General features: G+C 58.0%; 2 protein-coding genes across 5 annotated transcripts; one reads left to right on the top strand and one right to left on the bottom strand.

The window, feature by feature from the left end:
• The first annotated feature begins 5,063 nt into the window (after nt 1-5,063).
• C1QL4 (complement C1q like 4) lies at nt 5,064-9,170 on the top strand. The gene is made up of 2 exons (XM_047788427.1): nt 5,064-6,301; nt 8,324-9,170. The coding sequence occupies exons 1-2, from the start codon at nt 5,765-5,767 to the stop codon at nt 8,501-8,503; spliced, it is 717 nt and encodes a 238-aa protein (XP_047644383.1). The 5' UTR covers nt 5,064-5,764; the 3' UTR covers nt 8,504-9,170.
• A 641-nt stretch (nt 9,171-9,811) lies between these two features.
• TROAP (trophinin associated protein) lies at nt 9,812-17,226 on the bottom strand. Of its 4 annotated transcripts, none has more exons than XM_047786535.1 (15): nt 16,927-17,225; nt 16,523-16,677; nt 16,212-16,398; nt 14,948-15,105; nt 14,711-14,848; nt 14,439-14,470; nt 13,922-13,977; nt 13,341-13,462; nt 12,030-12,146; nt 11,861-11,944; nt 11,692-11,751; nt 11,321-11,458; nt 10,576-11,164; nt 10,135-10,328; nt 9,812-9,972 (listed from the first exon to the last, which is right to left on the bottom strand). In XM_047786535.1, exons 2-15 carry the CDS (start codon nt 16,664-16,666, stop codon nt 9,925-9,927), a joined length of 2,067 nt encoding a protein of 688 aa, XP_047642491.1. In that variant the 5' UTR covers nt 16,667-16,677; nt 16,927-17,225; the 3' UTR covers nt 9,812-9,924. The 4 variants fall into 4 exon arrangements, with proteins under 4 accessions (XP_047642491.1, XP_047642492.1, XP_047642489.1 ...); XM_047786536.1 differs by having other exon boundaries at nt 13,922-13,974; nt 16,927-17,224; XM_047786533.1 differs by having other exon boundaries at nt 14,439-14,848; nt 16,927-17,226.
• Nucleotides 17,227-17,417: the final 191 nt, after the last annotated feature.

The raw sequence follows: 17,417 nt of genomic DNA, 5'->3' as shown, positions 1-17,417 counted from the left end.
CCCTTCACATTTCCGATCCGCCGGGACCCTCATCCATCCGAAGCTGCTCTTTGTCTGGCCGCCTAATTGCCGGCGGACAGGATGGATGGCGGGACCGACAGCCGCGGAATCCCTAATAAAGGCCGCGGCCGCCGGGGAGGGAGCGCGGGAAGGAGGGGGAGAAAGAAGGAAGGGATGGAAGGAGGCGGGAGAAAGCACCGGGCCACGGCCGCCGGCTCAGAGCCGCTACGCGCAGCGCACATGGGAGCCAAATTCTCCTGGGGTGAGGGACCAGGAGTCCCAGGTCGACCTGGGTCAGGGCGCAGAGGATGTGGGGTTTGTGAAATCTCCGGCTCTTTGGAGAAGAGGAAAGGGCCTGGGGCCCTGGGCAGAAAGCATCCTAGGGCCGACCTCGTTCAATCAGATGAGCCTTCGAAGATTCCAGCTTGGCCCTGCCTCCTGAGCGCCTGGCTCACGGCAGCCAGAGCCCCGCCCTCGGGTCCCCGCGCCACCCCTCCTCTGCTCACCTGTCGGTCTCCCAGCGCGAGATCCAATATCCCGGCGGAGAAATGAGGGGTCTGACAGCTGTCTGTGCGGTCGCTCGCCACATTTCATTAACTGAGGCTGGAGCTGGTGGAAGGTGGGGACGAGGGGAGGGCAAAAGGAGGTGGAGAGAGAGGCCAGGGCGAGGAGCCACTCCTGGCCAGGGGTCAAGGGCTGCGGAAGTAAGTCGGCGCGATCTGGCCTGACAGATCCCTTGGGAGCAGTCTCTACCCCTTCTCTGGGGAGCCAGGAGCCTGTTAGCCTCGCCGGCTCTGGCGGCGGCCCTTTGAACCTCAGAAGGCACGGAGCCGCAGTGCCAGGGGATCCGTGCGGCGGATGAGGGGAGGAGGCCCTGGGCCCCGCGGCGTCCTTGCCCTCCCGCCCCTCGAGGAGGCCTGTCGACCCTTTTTGCGACAGAGGGCAAAGGGCAGGCGGGCTCTTGGGCCGCAACTGTTTTCCACCGGTGGTGGGAGGAGAGCCGTCCTCACAACTCAGCTTTCCCGCCTTTCAAGCCCCTCTTGACGCTCCCCCCACACCCCGCCCCGCTGGCTTCGTTTCCTTCTCTCCCCCACCCCCTTCTCTTTCCTTTCCCCTCCTCTTCTGACTGAACTGCTCTCTTCCGCAGCTGACGTCGGCGACCACCACTAGTTAACAACTGAGCACCTGTTGGGTTTCAGCGCTGCGTGTGGGGGATGGGGGAACCCAGGCCCTGCCCTGTTGGCCTCACACCCTCAGGGCTCCCCTGAGACGCGTTCACATCTCTCTCCCCATCCCTGTCCTCCCTCTCTCATCCTTCCACTGCCTCGGGTGGCATTTCTCTCTCTTCTCCAGGGCAGTGAGAAACAACCCAGGATATCAGAACACTTGTTTTAGGGCTGCCACTTACTTGGTGACACAGGACAAGCCATTTCTCCTTTCTGGACCTCAGTTCCCTCATCTGTAAAATGCAGACCATATAGTGACCTCTCAGGGGTGCAGCGAGGATGCGATGCGAACCTGTAGGTACAATCTCTAAAACACTGTAAGCATCCAATACTGGCATTTCCCTTTCCATGTTATTCCCTGTCCTTTCAGGTGGGCAATTTTCCTTTCTCTTCATACCAGGGGTCTGGTACCAGGCAACCTAGGTTGCTTCCAGTTCTGCGCGGTCTTACAAGAGGGAGCTGAAAGCCAGAGTGTGTGCAGGGGTGGAGGGGGCGGGCGGAAGCCAGGGCAGTGAATGAGAATCCTAAGGTGGAGAGACCTGAAAGGGGAGAAAGGAGACAGTGCAGGGGGCGGGGAGGGAAAGGTGTTTCCTTAGATCTTAAGGTTAACGTCAGCCAGCTGTTTCCTCTTTTGGACGAGGAAACTGAGGCTCGAGGAGGTTATGCTGCAAGCAACAGGGGCAGATCCCACTGCCAGGATCTTTGTTCCCATGAGTCCTCTATCGCTCACTTCCTCACCCCCTTTCTTCTCTTGAAGTGGTCTGGGTCAGGAGGGTGGAAGAAGGAACAAAAAGAGAAAAACTTCAAGGAGCCAAGACCTTTCCGCTAGACTTCATAAAATTTTAACAAGCAAACTTCCTCAGAGTAGAAGGCACATATGACATGCAAATAATATGCTAATAACATGCTAATCTAAAGTCTGGACCTTAGAACACTGACACACACCTGGACTGGTTGTAAGTGCTGGGGGAGAAATTTTTGGGAGACCTCTCAGTTCCAGGACAGGATAGGTGGGGATAGGTTCCATTTAGAGTAAAAGGTTATGAAGTTAGGATTCGTTTTAGGATTGGAGAGGAGTCGAGTGTTTACTTTGGGATTAGAGTTGGGGTTAGCGCAGAGTCAAGGGCGGAGGATAAGCAGGATTCAGACTGGGTTGTGCTTTTTTAAAAAGGGGAGACTGGGGGACTCAAAGTTCCTCTCCTCTCCCCTCCTCTCCTCCCCATCAGCCTTGTCTTCACCTCCACTGCCCATTCTACATCCTGCACCACTATGTCCTCCTTCCCATTTCCAACCACCCTACCTCCCTGGGATCTCCCTGTTTGGCTCTCCAAGGAGTTCTGGGTAAATTGTCCCAGACCCCAGCCTGAGCCCCAGCATTTCCTCTTGAGCCCAGACACTTGGCTTCTGGCCCCTGGAGGACTAGCTGGCCTTGACCCTACCCAGGTCCCTCCACGGCAGACTGTGACAGCTGCAGGGGAAGCAATAAGGACCTGGTGAGCTGGCAGCTTCATTCCAGAGCATGGGGAAAGAGCAACAGAACATGAATAAATTCATGGAGCTGGCCCCTCGGCTCCCTGCAAGCCAAGCCTGCTTCCCCCACCACACACACCCGCTGCCGCCTGCAGCCCTGCTGGTCACCAAAGCTCACAGCCTGGGCTGGGCGTGAGAGAAGGGACGCTCCCGAGAGAAGAGGGCTGGGACCTGAAGGGGGCTGAGCTGAAGGGCTCAAAAAGAGGGCCTTGGTGAGTAGGAGAGAGGGGTGAGGAGCCGGGCTGAGCAGAGAGGGTCTTTAGTGAGTGGGGTGGCGGGAGGAGTGGGAGGGAGAGGGGTGGCAGGACCTGGAGTGGATGGGGCTTGAGGATTGGGCAGGGGAAGGCGGCGTGAGCCCTGGCCTGCTCTCTCCTCTCTGATCCATCCATCATCCAGCCTGGGGGAGCAGATTCAGAATTAGACATGCACGGGGCCGACATGGCCCTCAGCCCCCCGAGGAAGACAAATGGCGACAAAGACCTTGAATAAAATTTGTATTTATGGTTGGAGGAGGCCCCTCCCCCACTGACTGCCAATCCTTTCTCTCCCAACCCTTTCAAGCATGTAGGGCCCTCCCTCCATACAGGCCCAGCCTCAGCAACCTCTTTCTTCCGGCACCATTATGGGCCGGGAGGTGCAGGGAAGGGGTACAGGAAACAAGAGATGCGGAAATGACCTTGCACCCAATAATTATGCCCTGATGTGCCCTGTGCCCTCCGTTTTACAAATGCACTCTTGTATATTAACTGTACTGGCTTATTCTAGTCCTTTGCAGCTATCCACCTCCAGGCCTCCTAATACCCCACTTTTGCCAGTTCTTGAACCCTTTCTCCAAGTCCCTGGTCCTAGGGTCCCTGGGAGTAAGAAATGTCCCCCAGAGGGGTGAGACCCTGAGAAAGGATGTGGACCGCTCACAGAGAGGGCCCTGTCCAAGCTCAGGTTCCTCCTGGTCACTGGAATGACAGAGGCAGTCACCTCTCACAGGAGGATGCCGAGCCCCGAATCCCGCCTTTTAGTTACAGTCCTTTGCATAACCAATTTCAAATCCCCCCCCCCAAAATATTTACTATGTGGGGTCCAACTTCTCTGGGTTTCCATCTGACTACAGACTTTTGAGGAAGGGGGAAGGGGCAGAGATCCTGGGGCTGGACAAGGGCTGGGACCAGGGCTGGGCAAGAGCTGCTTTCTGACTCTTTCTCCCCATTAAACTCTCTACTCTTCAGTCCTGGGCTAGGAGAGATGACAGTCGTGGGGCCCCATATGTAGGGACTAAAGAGGAAGACAAATGTAAAACAGCCCTCACACGAACACACACAAAGACAACACACAATCCACAATCCCACTCACCCAGGGACACACAAGGCCAGGTCCCATGGACACGTCCACACTTGCCAGCACACCGTCACAATGCACAGGCCCAGAGCCTGCCACTCGGCTCCCAGAAGCGCCCCGCCTCCACGTCTTCCCCACAGTTGATATGTCACATTGGAGTCCGAACACGGACCTGGGTGTCTCTCTGCAGCGCGCCATTTACATTTCTCTTTCGATCTGTCAACCTGTCTTGTCTCCCGTCTCTCTCTCTCCATCTCTGTCTCTCCCTCTCCCCCTCTGGGGCTGTCAGTTAGTCTCTTTTCCAAGCTTTGTCTCTGTCTCTGTGTCTCTATGTGGCTTTCTGTCTCTTTGATTTCTCTGTAGCTCCTTCTCTGCTCTCCTGTCAGTTTCCTGCTCGCTCCCCCAGGCTGGTCTATTTTCTCGCTCTCTCTGTTCCCTCGCTCTCTCGATTGCTCCGCACCCCCCGCCCCCCAACATTGGGGGCCCGAGCATAGGGGTCCCTGGAGATGTTCCTTTTCCAGTTCAGACCAACACCAACCCCGTTGAACGCTTTACCATATGTTATTCAGTCATGGGCAGTGAGGGGCGTGCGGTGGCAAATTTCTGGTTTTTTTCCTAGCCTTTTTTGTTTGTGGGTTTTTTTTTTTTTTTTTTCTCTTGGGGATGGGGTAGGGAGGGCGCTTTTTCACTCTGGCCTCCACCTCTGCTGTGTGCGTGTATGTGTGTGTCTCGACCCCTTTTTATCCCATTGCTGTTTTCTGGCCTCCTCCGGGCTCTGAGAAACTCAGGGTAGAGGGTGAAAGTAAAGATAGGGTGGGCGCAGTGAATCCGTGCAAAATTGGCTTAGAGCCGGGCAGGAACGGAGAGGCTGGGGGGACGCGGGTGGAGGCCGCTGCCTGCCCCGCCTCCGCGTTTCCCGCTCTGGACGCCAGGGGTCGCTCCGCCCCCCGGCCGCTTAAAGCGGCTCCCGCCGCGCGGCGGCTCACACCACCCGCACTGCCGCCCCGGGAAGGAGGGGAGGAAGGTTAGGGACGCGGAGAGGGAGAGTGCTAACCGGAGAGAGACGCGGGGCCAGGGCTCCAGCAGGGGCTGGGGCCGCGGCTGGGGTAGAAAGGTGGGTTAGGGCTCGCCGAGAGCCAGAGCGCCAACCTACGAGGAGGTCGCGTCCGGTGAGCGCCACCTGCACCGCAGAGCCCGGGACGTCCAGAGAGCCGAGAGTAGTCCGAGCTCCGGCCGGGAGCGATCCGTCTGGGTAGCCGAGAACCTAGGCGCCGCCATCCTTGAGAAAGCAGCTGTCCGGAGAGCAGGCATCCCAGATCTGTAAGAAACCAGCCGTCCGAGGAGCCGCGGATTGCAGGCGCCCAGGACCATTAGACCGAGAGGGTAACAGAGGACCACGGACTGCCCCTGGCCCAACCCACGGGGGAACCTCCGCCTTGACGGAAGGTTTGGGAAACAGCACCGCTGAAGCGGGAGCCCGCCGGGGCGGGGGGGCCGGGCGCAGCCGTCGGGGGGCTCCCGATCCAGGCCCAAGCCCGGCCACCGCCTCCGGGGCCCGCGGAGAGCCCCGGGGCTCCGCCGCCATTGCGCCCAAGAGTGAGGAGGATCTGCTGGCCCTGGCCGCGTCGCGGCTGAGCCGCCGCAAGCGGGTGGCGGGCGCGGCCGTCGGGGTGGCCATGGTGCTGCTGCTGCTGGTGGCCATTCCGCTGCTAGTGCACAGCTCCCGCGGGCCAGCGCACTACGAGATGCTGGGTCGCTGCCGCATGGTGTGCGACCCGCATGGGCAGCGAGGTCCAGGACCCGACGGCGCGCCCGCCTCCGTGCCCCCCTTCCCTCCGGGCGCCAAGGGGGAGATGGGCCGGCGCGGGAAGGCAGGTCTGCGAGGGCCCCCGGGACCACCAGGTCCCAGAGGACCTCCAGGAGAGCCGGGCAGGCCGGGTCCCCCGGGCCCTCCCGGCCCAGGCCCCGGCGGGGTGGCGCCCCCTGCGGGCTATGTGCCTCGAATAGCCTTCTATGCGGGCCTTCGGCGACCCCACGAAGGCTATGAGGTGCTGCGATTCGACGACGTAGTGACCAACGTGGGCAACGCTTATGAGGCGGCCAGTGGCAAGTTCACCTGCCCCATGCCGGGTGTCTACTTCTTCGCTTACCATGTGCTCATGCGTGGCGGTGACGGCACCAGCATGTGGGCCGACCTGATGAAGAATGGACAGGTGAGATGCCCTTCCCCGACCCAGCCCCAGACTGGGTGGCTTTCTAAATCTCCCCGCGTTCCTTACACTACCGGGCCTCTCCCCTAATCAGCGTCACTACCAGCAAGAAAGTCAGGTGGCCAAGAACTTAGAAACCACTTCCTTTAGCCAAAAAAGAATTAGGGGCGGAAGAAAGGAAAATGACCTGCCCAGAGGCTCGTGGGACTTTAGGAATGGTGTCAGAATTCAAACTCAGAGCTTACTGTATCTGCAGTTGCTACCTCATGCTTCCACCTTAGGCAGCTATGCACCAAACCTCTTTGGTATCTCATCCTGCCAATTAGCCTCTTTTTCTTGCTGTCTTGGACAACCCTCCTGGCCTTTGGGTTCTGGCTCCTTCGAATTAGCGTGGAATCCGGGTTTCAGGCAGTGGGCTGTTGGTAGCTGTTCCCTTGTGGGGAGATTAAGCTTGGATTTTCGAGGATAAGGTAAAAAAGAAAGAAAACATGCGCTCATTTTTCGGGCAACTCTGTTGCTAGTCCCAGGGCCTGCGGCTAATTCTAGAGTGGGCCTTACCCTCAGCTAAGACTGAGTCAGTGGGCAGAGATGGGAAATGTGGCAGCTCAGGGGCCACCCAGGTGGCTTGTGGGAACGAATTTGGGAGAAGGAAAGCGGAAACACACAGATAAAGCAGAAGCTTTGGACCCGGGCCTGGTTCCTGCCTCTGTGGTCAGAGTCGGGGTCGCTGCTGCCTTAGCTTGAGAGAAAAGCCCCAAAGACTCAGCTCAAGATCTGGGACCCAGTAGAGGAATCGAGAAGCCCCAGGGAGTGGAGGTGGGGAAAGGTGCCTGGGCCACAAGGTGTAAGGTTAGGGTTGAGCTGTGACCTCTGACTGCCCCACAGATGGGGTGGTCTGACTGGCACATCAGGCCTGCTCATCCCAGTTGTCCCAACCGGTGTCTTGCCACCCCCGCAGCACCCTCCCGCTGCTCCAAGACCCACAGTCACTGTATTGGGGTCTCCTCCCAGCAGGGCCGCCCCAGGAACCCAGGGAAGGGAGAGAGTACATGTGTGTAAGACAGTGAGAGTGTGTGTGCGTGATGTGTGTCTGTGGGTGCGGGGTGAGAAGATGTGAGAGAGTAGAGCTGCATCTACCTGCATGCGGCGCTGAGTAGGTGTGTGTGGTCTATGCAGGGTGTCTGTGGGGGGCGGGGGGCGGAGGTGGGTGAGTGCCTATCTGGAGTGAGTCGGCTCCCGGCTCCCGAAGGGGCGGGGGCCGCGCTGCTCCCACTTTGTATTCCGCGCTGCGGGCGCTGCGGCCCTGGGGACGGTAAATAGTGATTAGAATAATGATGAATAATTGATGAGTTAATAACCAGCCCCCGCGGGACAGGAAGAGGGGGGCTGGGGAAGGGGCTGGCGACGGGAGGCGACCAGCAGCAGCGAGGCCAGAAGGGAGGAGGGGCTACCTGTTGGGGCGGAAGGCGACCCCCACGTCGGGGCACCAGCAGGCGCTAAGAAGCGGAATCTAGAAGGGGTGAGAATACCTCCTGGCCCCTTCCCAAGGCCAGCACCATTGCGTTCGCACAGACACGCCTGTGCTCTATCACTGGGGGAAGGGAACACAAGTTCAGGAGGTCGGAGTGGGTTCCGAATCTTAGAAATTATCCTACAGGCTCATTTTATTTTTAAAATAATGATAATAATAGTAGCAAAACCTATGTAGCATTTCCCCTGTGCAAAGCGCTGTCCTAATATGCTTCACATATGGTAACTCCTTTAATCCTAAAAATCTTATGAAGTAGGCTCTATTATTACCTCCCATCTTACAGCTCAAATCGAGGACCGGAGAAGGCATGAACCTTGCCCTGGCCCCAGCAGCTAGTGAATGGCGCTGTGGGCAAGGCACCTTGTCCTTCCCAGCCCCTGCAGCCTGCTACCCTCCCATCGCCTTTACAGGCCCAGCTGCACTTTGTGGCCGACCCCCTGGTCACCGCAGCTCTGCACAGAGCATGAGTGGGTCGTTCTGTTCTGCCTTGCCAGGTCCGGGCCAGCGCTATTGCTCAGGACGCGGACCAGAACTATGACTACGCCAGCAACAGCGTCATCCTGCACCTGGATGTGGGAGATGAAGTCTTCATCAAGTTGGATGGAGGGAAGGTGCACGGCGGTAACACCAACAAATACAGCACTTTCTCTGGCTTCATCATCTACCCGGACTGAGCCAGGCCCCATCTCCCTGCACCCCTGCTCTTCGTTCACCTCCACACCCCTCCTCACCCACCTTCAGCTGCCCCACCCAAGGCACCACCCCGTCCTTTGAGAGCCTGGTGGTGGGCGGACCCTCCCGCTCCCAGAGGTGGCCTTAACAGGCAAGACCCCTGGCGCTCTGGGGAATAAGTGTCTGGGGAGCTGGGGAAGCCTGCGGAGGAGCAGAGAGGCTTGGTGAGGGACCACCAGCATCCGTATGCATGCCTGTGAAAGTGGGGACAGGAGAGGGGCGCAGGTTGGGACCCTCTTTTCTACCAGGAGCCAAGAAAAGTTTCACTAGCTGCAGAGCATAGGCTCAGAAAGCAGAAAACAGAAGGGAAGTCCTGGCTTTGGGGGAGGGAGAGAACAGAAACAGAAGGAGCTCAACTAAGCAGGAGGCCAGGAGACACTGGGACGGGGTAGGCGCTGGTCCTTTGTCATGACGACTTCTCTGCCATCCCCTCATCTCCATTGTTAGGCTTTGGGCTCTAGCCTTGGCAGCCTTCCGTGAACTAGAGGAACCAGTGAATTCTCTCCTAGCATTTACAGCTCACCCTGTGCAGTCCCCATTTCACCCCCCCCCCCATCCAGGTTAGGCCCTGGGGCTACAGCTGCTGTTGCCTCTTCCAATAAAGTGAAGTTGGAGACTGTGTGCGGCTCTTAGCTTGGTGCATAGAGTGGGGAAAAGAGGCTGGCCCTTGTGTCGCTCCCCTCTAGGACCCCTACCCTGCTAGCCCTTTCTGCCAGAGGCAAGGCTGTGGCTATTCCTGGCAAGGCCTGTCTCTGGGGTAGAAGCAGAGGGGAGTAGCCCAAGGTTTCTACTCTGCTACAGGGAAGGGTGTCTGCTTCGGGAGAGCTTTGAGGCCTTACACCTGTAGGGAGACACCAACCAGAGTGACACGAACAAGGGAGGATTCTGAAGATGTGGGTCTGGCACTTCTGCTTTCTGCTGATGCAGGGGGAGAGATTGGGGAGCTCTAGGCAATGCGTGATTTGCTCATGGCTCCTGGAAGTGGCCTTGATCTCAGAGAGCAAGGAGAAAAGCAGGTCCCCAAAGGCCCACATTCACTCCTGCCCCCAACACACTCACAGAGCTGGCTGGAAAGGTGCGGAGGGCAGGAGCGGGATGGCTCAGACAGCTCCTAGGTAAGGGAGCCTGGGGGATCCTAAAACCCAGGGCTGGCCTGGAAGCTGGATGACACTGCCACCGTGTGGGCAACTGGAGAACTGGAGAATAACAGCAGGAGCTGGCCTAGCTGGGACTGGAGAAGAAACACTTAAGACACTTTAGAAACTTTATTGAGTGACAAAAGGATCCTAAAACGTTGTGTAGAAAATAAATAAGGGTTAAAAGAAAGGAGCAGGTAGGACAGGAGCGGGTGGAAGAGGATGCCTCAGGATGGAGAGTCCTGTGGGGCAGCAGAACTGACTGGAATAAAACTCTGGGGAGAGAGAAGACCTTGTCACAGCCCAGCCATCCTTGAACTGTAGCCACCTCCTCCCCACTGACCTCTGTAAAGGCGCCGAGGTCAGCCCCCAGCCCCACTTCCTACTTCCCCCGGGCTGCTGTGCAGGCCTAGCTGGCTGCGGGACTGGAGGCTCACCAGGGCATCCTGCCATTCGAGCAGCGTGGCCACAGGGTTGGGGCAGACCCGGGTGAGGCCTGAGGGTGGCGCTCGGCTGGTGTAGAAGGCACACTCATCGTCCAGACGGGCCTCATGAAAGCAGTGGATGGCGCTCAGACACGCTCTGAGGCGCTGCCTCAGGGCCAGGGTTCGAGGGGCCAGATTGTGGGGGTCTGAGGGCCAAGGGCCATGGAGAGTTCAGGGCGGACTCTGGAGTCCTAGACTCCCACCCAACAATGCCCTTACCCACCGCCCCACCAAGAGCCAGGCCCCCAGGGCTGAAGGTGCAGCTCCCCCCTCCCTCCGTGGGAGAGCCCGGCTGGGGCAAGAAACAGGGGACCACCCGGTGCAGGGCAGGCCCTGCTCCCAGGAGAGACGAGGGCCTCCTCTGTTCACGCCCCCTTCCAACCAACCCCTTACCTGCTTGGCCTGTTGGGGGCCTCAGAGACTGGAGCGAGTAGATAGGGGGGCTGGCACAAAGCGGGCGTTGGGAGGAGAAGGTCAAGCTGGTGGTCGCTGGAGCCCGCTGACCACGGGAGGGCTGCGGGCTGGACTCTGGACTTTGGGGAGCCCTCCCTGTCTCTACCTTAGGGGAAGGCTCTGCGGGCCTTGTCTGCCCCAGGGGGCAGGCCTGAAGGGGCCTAGGTGCTCCGGGAGGGCAGGGCTCTAACACCTTGAGCTGTTCCTGGGTGGAGGGTTCTGATATTCCAGGCTCCCTCCTAGGGCATGACTCCGGGGGCCCTGGCTCTGCTTCCGGGCAGGGCTCTGGTTCCTCCCCGCAGGCCTCTGGGAGGCAGGGCTCTGGCATTGCAGAGGGATGCAACGGTCCGGGAGGCTGAAAAGCCCCAGAATTATTACTCTCTGGGGCATTCAGAGTTCTAGAAATCTCAGCCAGCAGGGGCTGAAGTTCAGCCATATCCAGAGAGGAGCCTCCATTAAGGGGGGCACACTGGCCCCCCGCCAGCCCCTCTACCTCCTGTCGCAAAAGCTGTTGCAGGATACTGATGCGCTGTGGGAAGGAGAGAGCACCCAGTGTGATGTCAAGATGTGGGTGCAAGTCTCGCACCCACACTTGTCCCGTTCCCACACACCCCCCTTTGTCTCTCTGACGCTCAGCCCCGTCACTGCCCATCAGGCATCAAAGCCGTTACCCACGCTGGCCCACCTGCATCTTTATCTCCTGGAGGCTGGGGGTTCTGCTGGGGTGGGGTCCACAAGGAGTTGACACAGGGGGTGGCTTCCCGGGCCCCTCCTGCAACCTCATACAACTCTCCTGGTCAAATAAGCGGACTGCAATCTGCTCCTGCCACATGGGAGGAGAGGGGCCACGTGAGGAAGCCCGGCTGGGGTAGGAAGAAGGCTCGTTTGAGTCCCACCCTCCTGAGGAAGAGATCGGGTCCTTGACTGAGAGGCCCTTGACTTGGATCAGGAGGGTGGCAGAGAAGCAGGGAGAATGGAGCCCGCCTGCCTCAAAATTGCTGGGCCTCAGCCGACAGGACAGAGGAATCCCAGCCCGGGAGGGTTCCTGATACTTACCCAGGGCACGGCAGGCTCTTCGGGGCAAGGCTGAGGGGAGAGGCCACTCAACCAGCGGGCCTGTGACAAAAGAGGCTGTGACTCTCCCTGCACCCCACCCCGCCCCGCCCCGGGTCCCTTCCTCCCCCAGCCCTGGCCTGTGGCAGCCACCTCCCCTGCCCTCTCTCACCTGCTGAACTCTGGAGGCCGATGGGAGGGGTGTGAACTGGGTTTTGGGGCGGAAGGCGAGACGTCGCAACACTGAATATGAGGTCTGGGGAGAGATGGGGGTGGCTGAGCAGGGATCCCAGCCAGAGTGCTCGGCCCCTGCCCAGCCCCCAGGAGCTGTGGATACAAACTGGAACGGAGAGGCCGGGGGAGGGTACACGCTGAGCCCGTCCAAAGGGTGATGGCCGGGCGACGGCAGGTGGCATCACTCGGCCAGGGGAGGGCATCGGGCAGGAGTCACGGCCGTCCTGTGGAGAACAAGGTGAATGATTCCTCCTGCTTGGCATTGCTGTCTTGTTCTCACTCCAGCAGCCAGTGTGACTTTTTTAAGAGCTAATCAAATCATAGTACTCCCCTGTTCAATCCCATGGCTTTCCACTCATTCCATGCAAAAGCCGAGGTCTTACATTGGCCTTTAAATCCTTACCCCACCTGATCCCGATTGCTCTGACCGGATCCTCTAGCTTCACTTCCTGTCCTTCCTACTAGGTTTCAGCCTCACTAGTTGGCTGATCCTTAAATGCACCAGGCCCATTCCCTCTCTGCACCTGCAGTTCTCCAGGGCTTGGAACATTCTCCCCCTGATATCTGCAAGGCTTACGCCCTCAAACCTCTCTGCTCTTGACTTAGCCGCCCGTCCTCAGGGAGCGTGCACTGACCACTCATCTGAAGTAGCAGGACCAACCACCGCCTCCCCCTTCTCTATCCCCTTCGGTGCCTTACTTTAAAAAAAACAAAAAAAAACCAAAAAAAAAAAAACAGATAACTTGGGAGTTCCCATCGTGGCACAGTGGAAATGAATCCGACTAGGAATCATGAGGTTGCGGCTTCGATCCCTGGCCTCGATCAGTGGGTTAAGGATCCGGTGTTGTGAGCCTTGGTGTAGGTCACAGATGTGGCCCGGATCTGGTGTTGCTGGGGCTGTGGTATAGGCCGGCAGCTGTAGCTTCGATTAGACCCTTAGCCTGGGAACCTCCATATGCAGTGGTGCAGCTCTGAAAAAGCAAATAAATAAACAGATAACTTATCACCAACCGACATAGAATGTGAATTTATTTCCTGCTGTATATTCAGAACCTAAAACATTGCTTGGAATGCATTAGTTGGTCTGTAAACCCTTGTGGGGTGAATGAGCGAACGCTTCTGACTGTCAAGTATCAGATCCATCTCCTTCTCAGCACTGATCCGAGGCTGATATAAAGACACCGCAGACTGCTGCGACCTCTCACTCCCAGGCCCCCCCGACATATGGTCAACAGAGGCCAGTCCCACTATGGAGAGGACTGGGGTCCATCTGGGGCAAAGCAGGACCCAGCGCACATGCTGAGGCCCAGGCAGGGACTGCCTGGCTCCACCCACAATCCTCAGCACCCCGCAGCTGAGGGATTTCCCCGTGCATCTCCTCTGCCCCCTCCCCCCACCCCAGGGGGTCCCCCTCTCACCTTGGTGTGGGGTATCTCTCGGGTTTCTTTTAATGGTACTCGCTGGGCCAGACCAAGGGGGCCCCCTCCTCCTTCATCTGAGTGAGTGACAATTTCGTGTTCTCCTTCAGGGAGAGAGGAAGCTAGGAGGGGAGAGGAAATTGGTTGGAGTTTTTGGAACACATCGGATTCTAGAACAAGGCTTTGCACCCTCCAAAGAGGGTATCCTAGTTGGACAGCCCCCGCTGCACCATGAGGGGTGGGGACCCACCGAGCATCCCTTTGGAGCCCAGCACTGTGTCAGCAATCACTCATTAACCCGAACACCCTGAGTGGGCTAGGGGTGTCGTGATGGCTCTTAGGGGCAGGGACAGAACAATGAGTGGGAGGTACATCTTGCAGGAAGTGGCGGAGAGAGGGCAGAACTAGGGACCACCTCCTCTGACACAAGAGCAGCTGGGTCAACCTCAGGCCTATCAAGAAGGTCCCTTCTTCTTGACTCCCGATCTGGCCTTCCTCCCGGCCTGCCGAGCTTTTTCTCATTTTGCTCCCTATGAGCAGCCTGCCCGCCCCTGTTCTCTCCCATCGCCGGGTGCACTCACCAGGCTGGACAGGGGTCTTCGCAAGCAATCCTGAGGCCTGGCTCACCGAAGTCCTGCTGACAATAAGGACAGCAGCTAGCCGTCACTGAGTACCAACTAGGAGCTGGGCACTGTGCTAAATGCTTCACAAACATCACCTCATGTAATTCTCATGAAACCTCAAGTGATGGTACAGACATGAGCCTCACTGGACAGATCAAAGGCAAGCTTGCACAGTCTGTAAGCGCTAGGAGTCAGGAATCAAACCCAAGTCCCATTTAGTGCCACAGCCTATGCTCTGGCCACTAAACAAGAGAGACAGCACCTCTGATTTCTGTCCCCTTCCTCCGCCCATAACCCAAAGAAACTCATGTCATACAGAGGCCTGCCTAAGGAGGCCTGAAACTTATTCCAAGGGCTCATCTTGGGCGGTCAGAGGTGTCCCCCCTTCTCCCTGGGTTGGGGGGAAGGCCCCACTCTGAGGGACTCCCTCCCATCAGACATCAGAACATTCTTTTCCAAATGACCCTCTCCTCACCTGCGGCCGCCACCTGTCTCTCTTCTTAGCTCCTGGAAGCGGGGACGAGTGGAGGGGTGAGAGGGAGGTCCTGAAGGAGGGATCTGAGCCATAAGAGCAAGAGAAAAGGCAGAGCCAGAGGCAGGCCCCAAACCTTCGGCCTCACCACCAACCCCACCTGCCTCCACACACCGCCTCTGGCTTGTTGCAAGGTACCTTCCCTCCCAAGGTCCAGCTTTGTCCTGGAAGGAGTTCCCAGAAGCACTAAATATCAGCCCTTCGAGGGCACTCACCAGAGCCTCTAGCCTCTGGGGACACAAGGTCCGGCCACGAGGTCCTGGTCCCTCCAACCTTGAGAAGCAGGAAGCCCTGGATGGGTCCAGCCGATGGATGGGAGTTCTGGGGGCCAAATATGCAGAGGCCCGTGCATCCTAGGCCCCCAAAGAGGCTATCAGCACAGGCTTAGGATTCCTTCCTTCCTTCCTCAGCCTACCCCAGCCTCATTGCCTCCTAGCCCCCTGGCTCCTTACCTGGCCCCTCCGGATGGTGCCTCCCTGGCTCCCTCGAACCAGTACTCTCTGAGCCAGACTGGGCTGACGCCCCAGACGACAGCTCTTCACCCCCTCACCTGATAGGATGGTGGCCAAGGCTGCAGGGTCAGCCACAAACTCTACAGTCCCTGGAGCCTCTGAAAGGGAAGAGGAGAGAGAAAGGTGAGGAGGAACAGGAAGAGGGAAGGCTGAGGGGGCAGGGAGCCCCGCATGGCCACCTGGGGATGCAAGAGTGAGCCGAGAGGCTCACATATAATTGAGCTCAGCTCACCCAACATTCACAGAACTTTACTCTGTGTTAGACACTATTCCAGGCACCAGTGCCTAGAGATGACGAAGACAAACCCCTATCCTCAACAAGCCATCATCAAACTAGAGAGGTAACAGACCCAAGCCAAAGTACGGACAGGTTATAAAAGAAGCACAGGAGTTCCGTTGTGGCGCAGTGGTTAACGAATCCGACTAGGAACCATGAGGTTGCAGGTTCGATCCCTGGCCTTGCTCAGTGGGTTAAGGATCCAGCGTTGCTGTGAGCTGTGGTGCAGGTCGCAGACCTGGCTCGGATCCCATGTTGCTGTGGCTCTGGCGTAGGCTGGCGGCTACAGCTCCGATTCGACCCCTAGCCTGGGAACCTCCATATGCCACGGGTGCCGCCCTAGAAAAGACGAAAAGACAAAAAGACAAAAGTAAATAAATAAATAAAAACAGGAGTTCCCGTCGTGGCGCAGTGGTTAACAAATCCGACTAGGAACCATGAGGTTGCGGGTTCGGTCCCTGCCCTTGCTCAGTGGGTTGACGATCCGGCGTTGCCGTGAGCTGTGGTGTAGGTTGCAGACGCGGCTCGGATCCTGCGTTGCTGTGGCTCTGGCGTAGGCCGGTGGCTACAGCTCCAATTCAACCCCTAGCCTGGGAACCTCCATATGCCGCGGGAGCGGCCCAAGAAATAGCAACAACAACAACAAAAAGACAAAAAATAATAATAATAAAAATAAAAGACGTACAGCAAAGCATTAGAACCACAGAGGAATTGATTGTGACTGGGAGAGCTGGAAAAGGCTTTAGAAGAGATGAGAGTTTGCTGAAGGAAGGAAAGGACATCCAAGAGCAGAGAGCTTTCCAGGAGGAAGGACTAGGAATTATAGTAAGCGGGAGACCCGGGGGGTGCAAAGCCCGCAAACCACACCGCGCTCAACCCATTCTCCCACCCAGCCAAGGAGACTGTTTTCAAGCCTCCAACAAGTACCTGTCTGGGTTGGGGGCCTAGGGTCCACATTTTGTCCCCCAGGGCTAGGCCTGAGCTCCTCCAAAGGGTTCCGGAGCTGAGTGCTCCCTACCAGTTTCTCTGATGGATCTGTTCGATGAGTGGCTTTTGGCCTGGGGCCTGCTGAGTCAACGAGGGGACGCTGAATACTGACCTTCTGCACCAATCTCTGGGGGAGGGGAAGAGAAAAAGCTGGATCTCAGCTTTGGGGTGCATTGCTGGTGTGTGCTGCCTCGTTGTAGCTGCTGCCTTCACCCGCCAACCCCCTCCCACCCCGCCCCCGGTCCCCTTACCCTTGGATCTTGGTTTTCCTGGCCCAGGGCGTAGGGTTTGACTGTGGGGAGAGGCGGGCGTCTCTGGGAGCGAACAGGAATCTTACTAGGGGTGGGAGAGACACCCCGGAGGAGAGGATCCTTAGTGACTTGGAGGGTGGTCATGACGGCTACAGCTAAGATGGAGAAGAAAGCAGGACCGGGGATCGAAGGTCAGCCGGTTCAGGGGTTAGTTCCTGACGTCCCTGATATTCCCACCTCCGCCCAAATCCATGCGCCCAGAAAACCTGGCTCCTGCAAGGGCGCTTTTCTGGGTGTCACCCCCTGACACTCTGAACCTATTCTTTCGCTCTAGGACCCCAAGCTGCCTCTCCTCTCTATGTTTCCCCGAAGCTTTTATCTCTTCCAAGATCCCGGTACCGCACCTCGTTCGGAACCCTTCAGGATCGCCCCCACTTTCTCGGCTTTTTCCCCGGACTCTCTCTCTGCTTTTGCAGCAGGTACTTCCCCAATTTGTAAAATACGCCAAGCTCCTGATTGGCTTCTCCGTGCTCCCGCGGAGGCATTTGACGCATGTCTTAGTTGTCCAATCGCCAAGCTTCAGAGGCGGGGCCAAAAGAAGGACTAGTTGTCGAGCCGCTTTCTGGCCAGGAAAAAAAACTGACCTGACTTAACCAGTCAATCCGAGAGCGGAGCGCGGGGCGGAAGGCGGGGAAAGAGGAAGGAGGAGACAGTTCTGAGGCCGGGGAAGGCGTGGAGCTCCGAGTCTGGGAGATAACGGGCGCCGTTGTGCTATCGCGAGATTTCGGGACTGGTGCAGCGAGGGCCAGTCTCGTGGCATTGTGGGAAGGGCTGGCCTCCTGAACGTGGCGATTTAGTGATGTTGGGGACTGGCCGAGGCCCCTAATCCTACTCT

This window comes from Phacochoerus africanus, chromosome 7, assembly GCF_016906955.1.
Source record: "Phacochoerus africanus isolate WHEZ1 chromosome 7, ROS_Pafr_v1, whole genome shotgun sequence".
Classification (NCBI taxonomy): domain Eukaryota; kingdom Metazoa; phylum Chordata; class Mammalia; order Artiodactyla; family Suidae; genus Phacochoerus; species Phacochoerus africanus.
Note: the sequence above shows the minus strand (reverse complement) of the source record. Positions and strands in the feature narration are given on the sequence as shown.

Bases quoted from the DNA above. Each gene is read 5' to 3' on its own strand.
- C1QL4 (XM_047788427.1), top strand. From the start codon at position 5,765: ATGGTGCTGCTGCTGCTGGTGGCCATTCCGCTGCTAGTGCACAGCTCC. The intron at 6,302-8,323 runs GTGAGATGCCCT...CTGCCTTGCCAG, and splicing joins ACCTGATGAAGAATGGACAG to GTCCGGGCCAGCGCTATTGC.
- TROAP (XM_047786533.1), bottom strand. From the start codon at position 16,666: ATGACCACCCTCCAAGTCACTAAGGATCCTCTCCTCCGGGGTGTCTCT. The intron at 12,147-13,340 runs GTGAGAGGGGGA...TGTTCTCCACAG, and splicing joins GAGAGATACCCCACACCAAG to GACGGCCGTGACTCCTGCCC. The intron at 11,459-11,691 runs GTAAGTATCAGG...CCCATGTGGCAG, and splicing joins AAGAGCCTGCCGTGCCCTGG to GAGCAGATTGCAGTCCGCTT.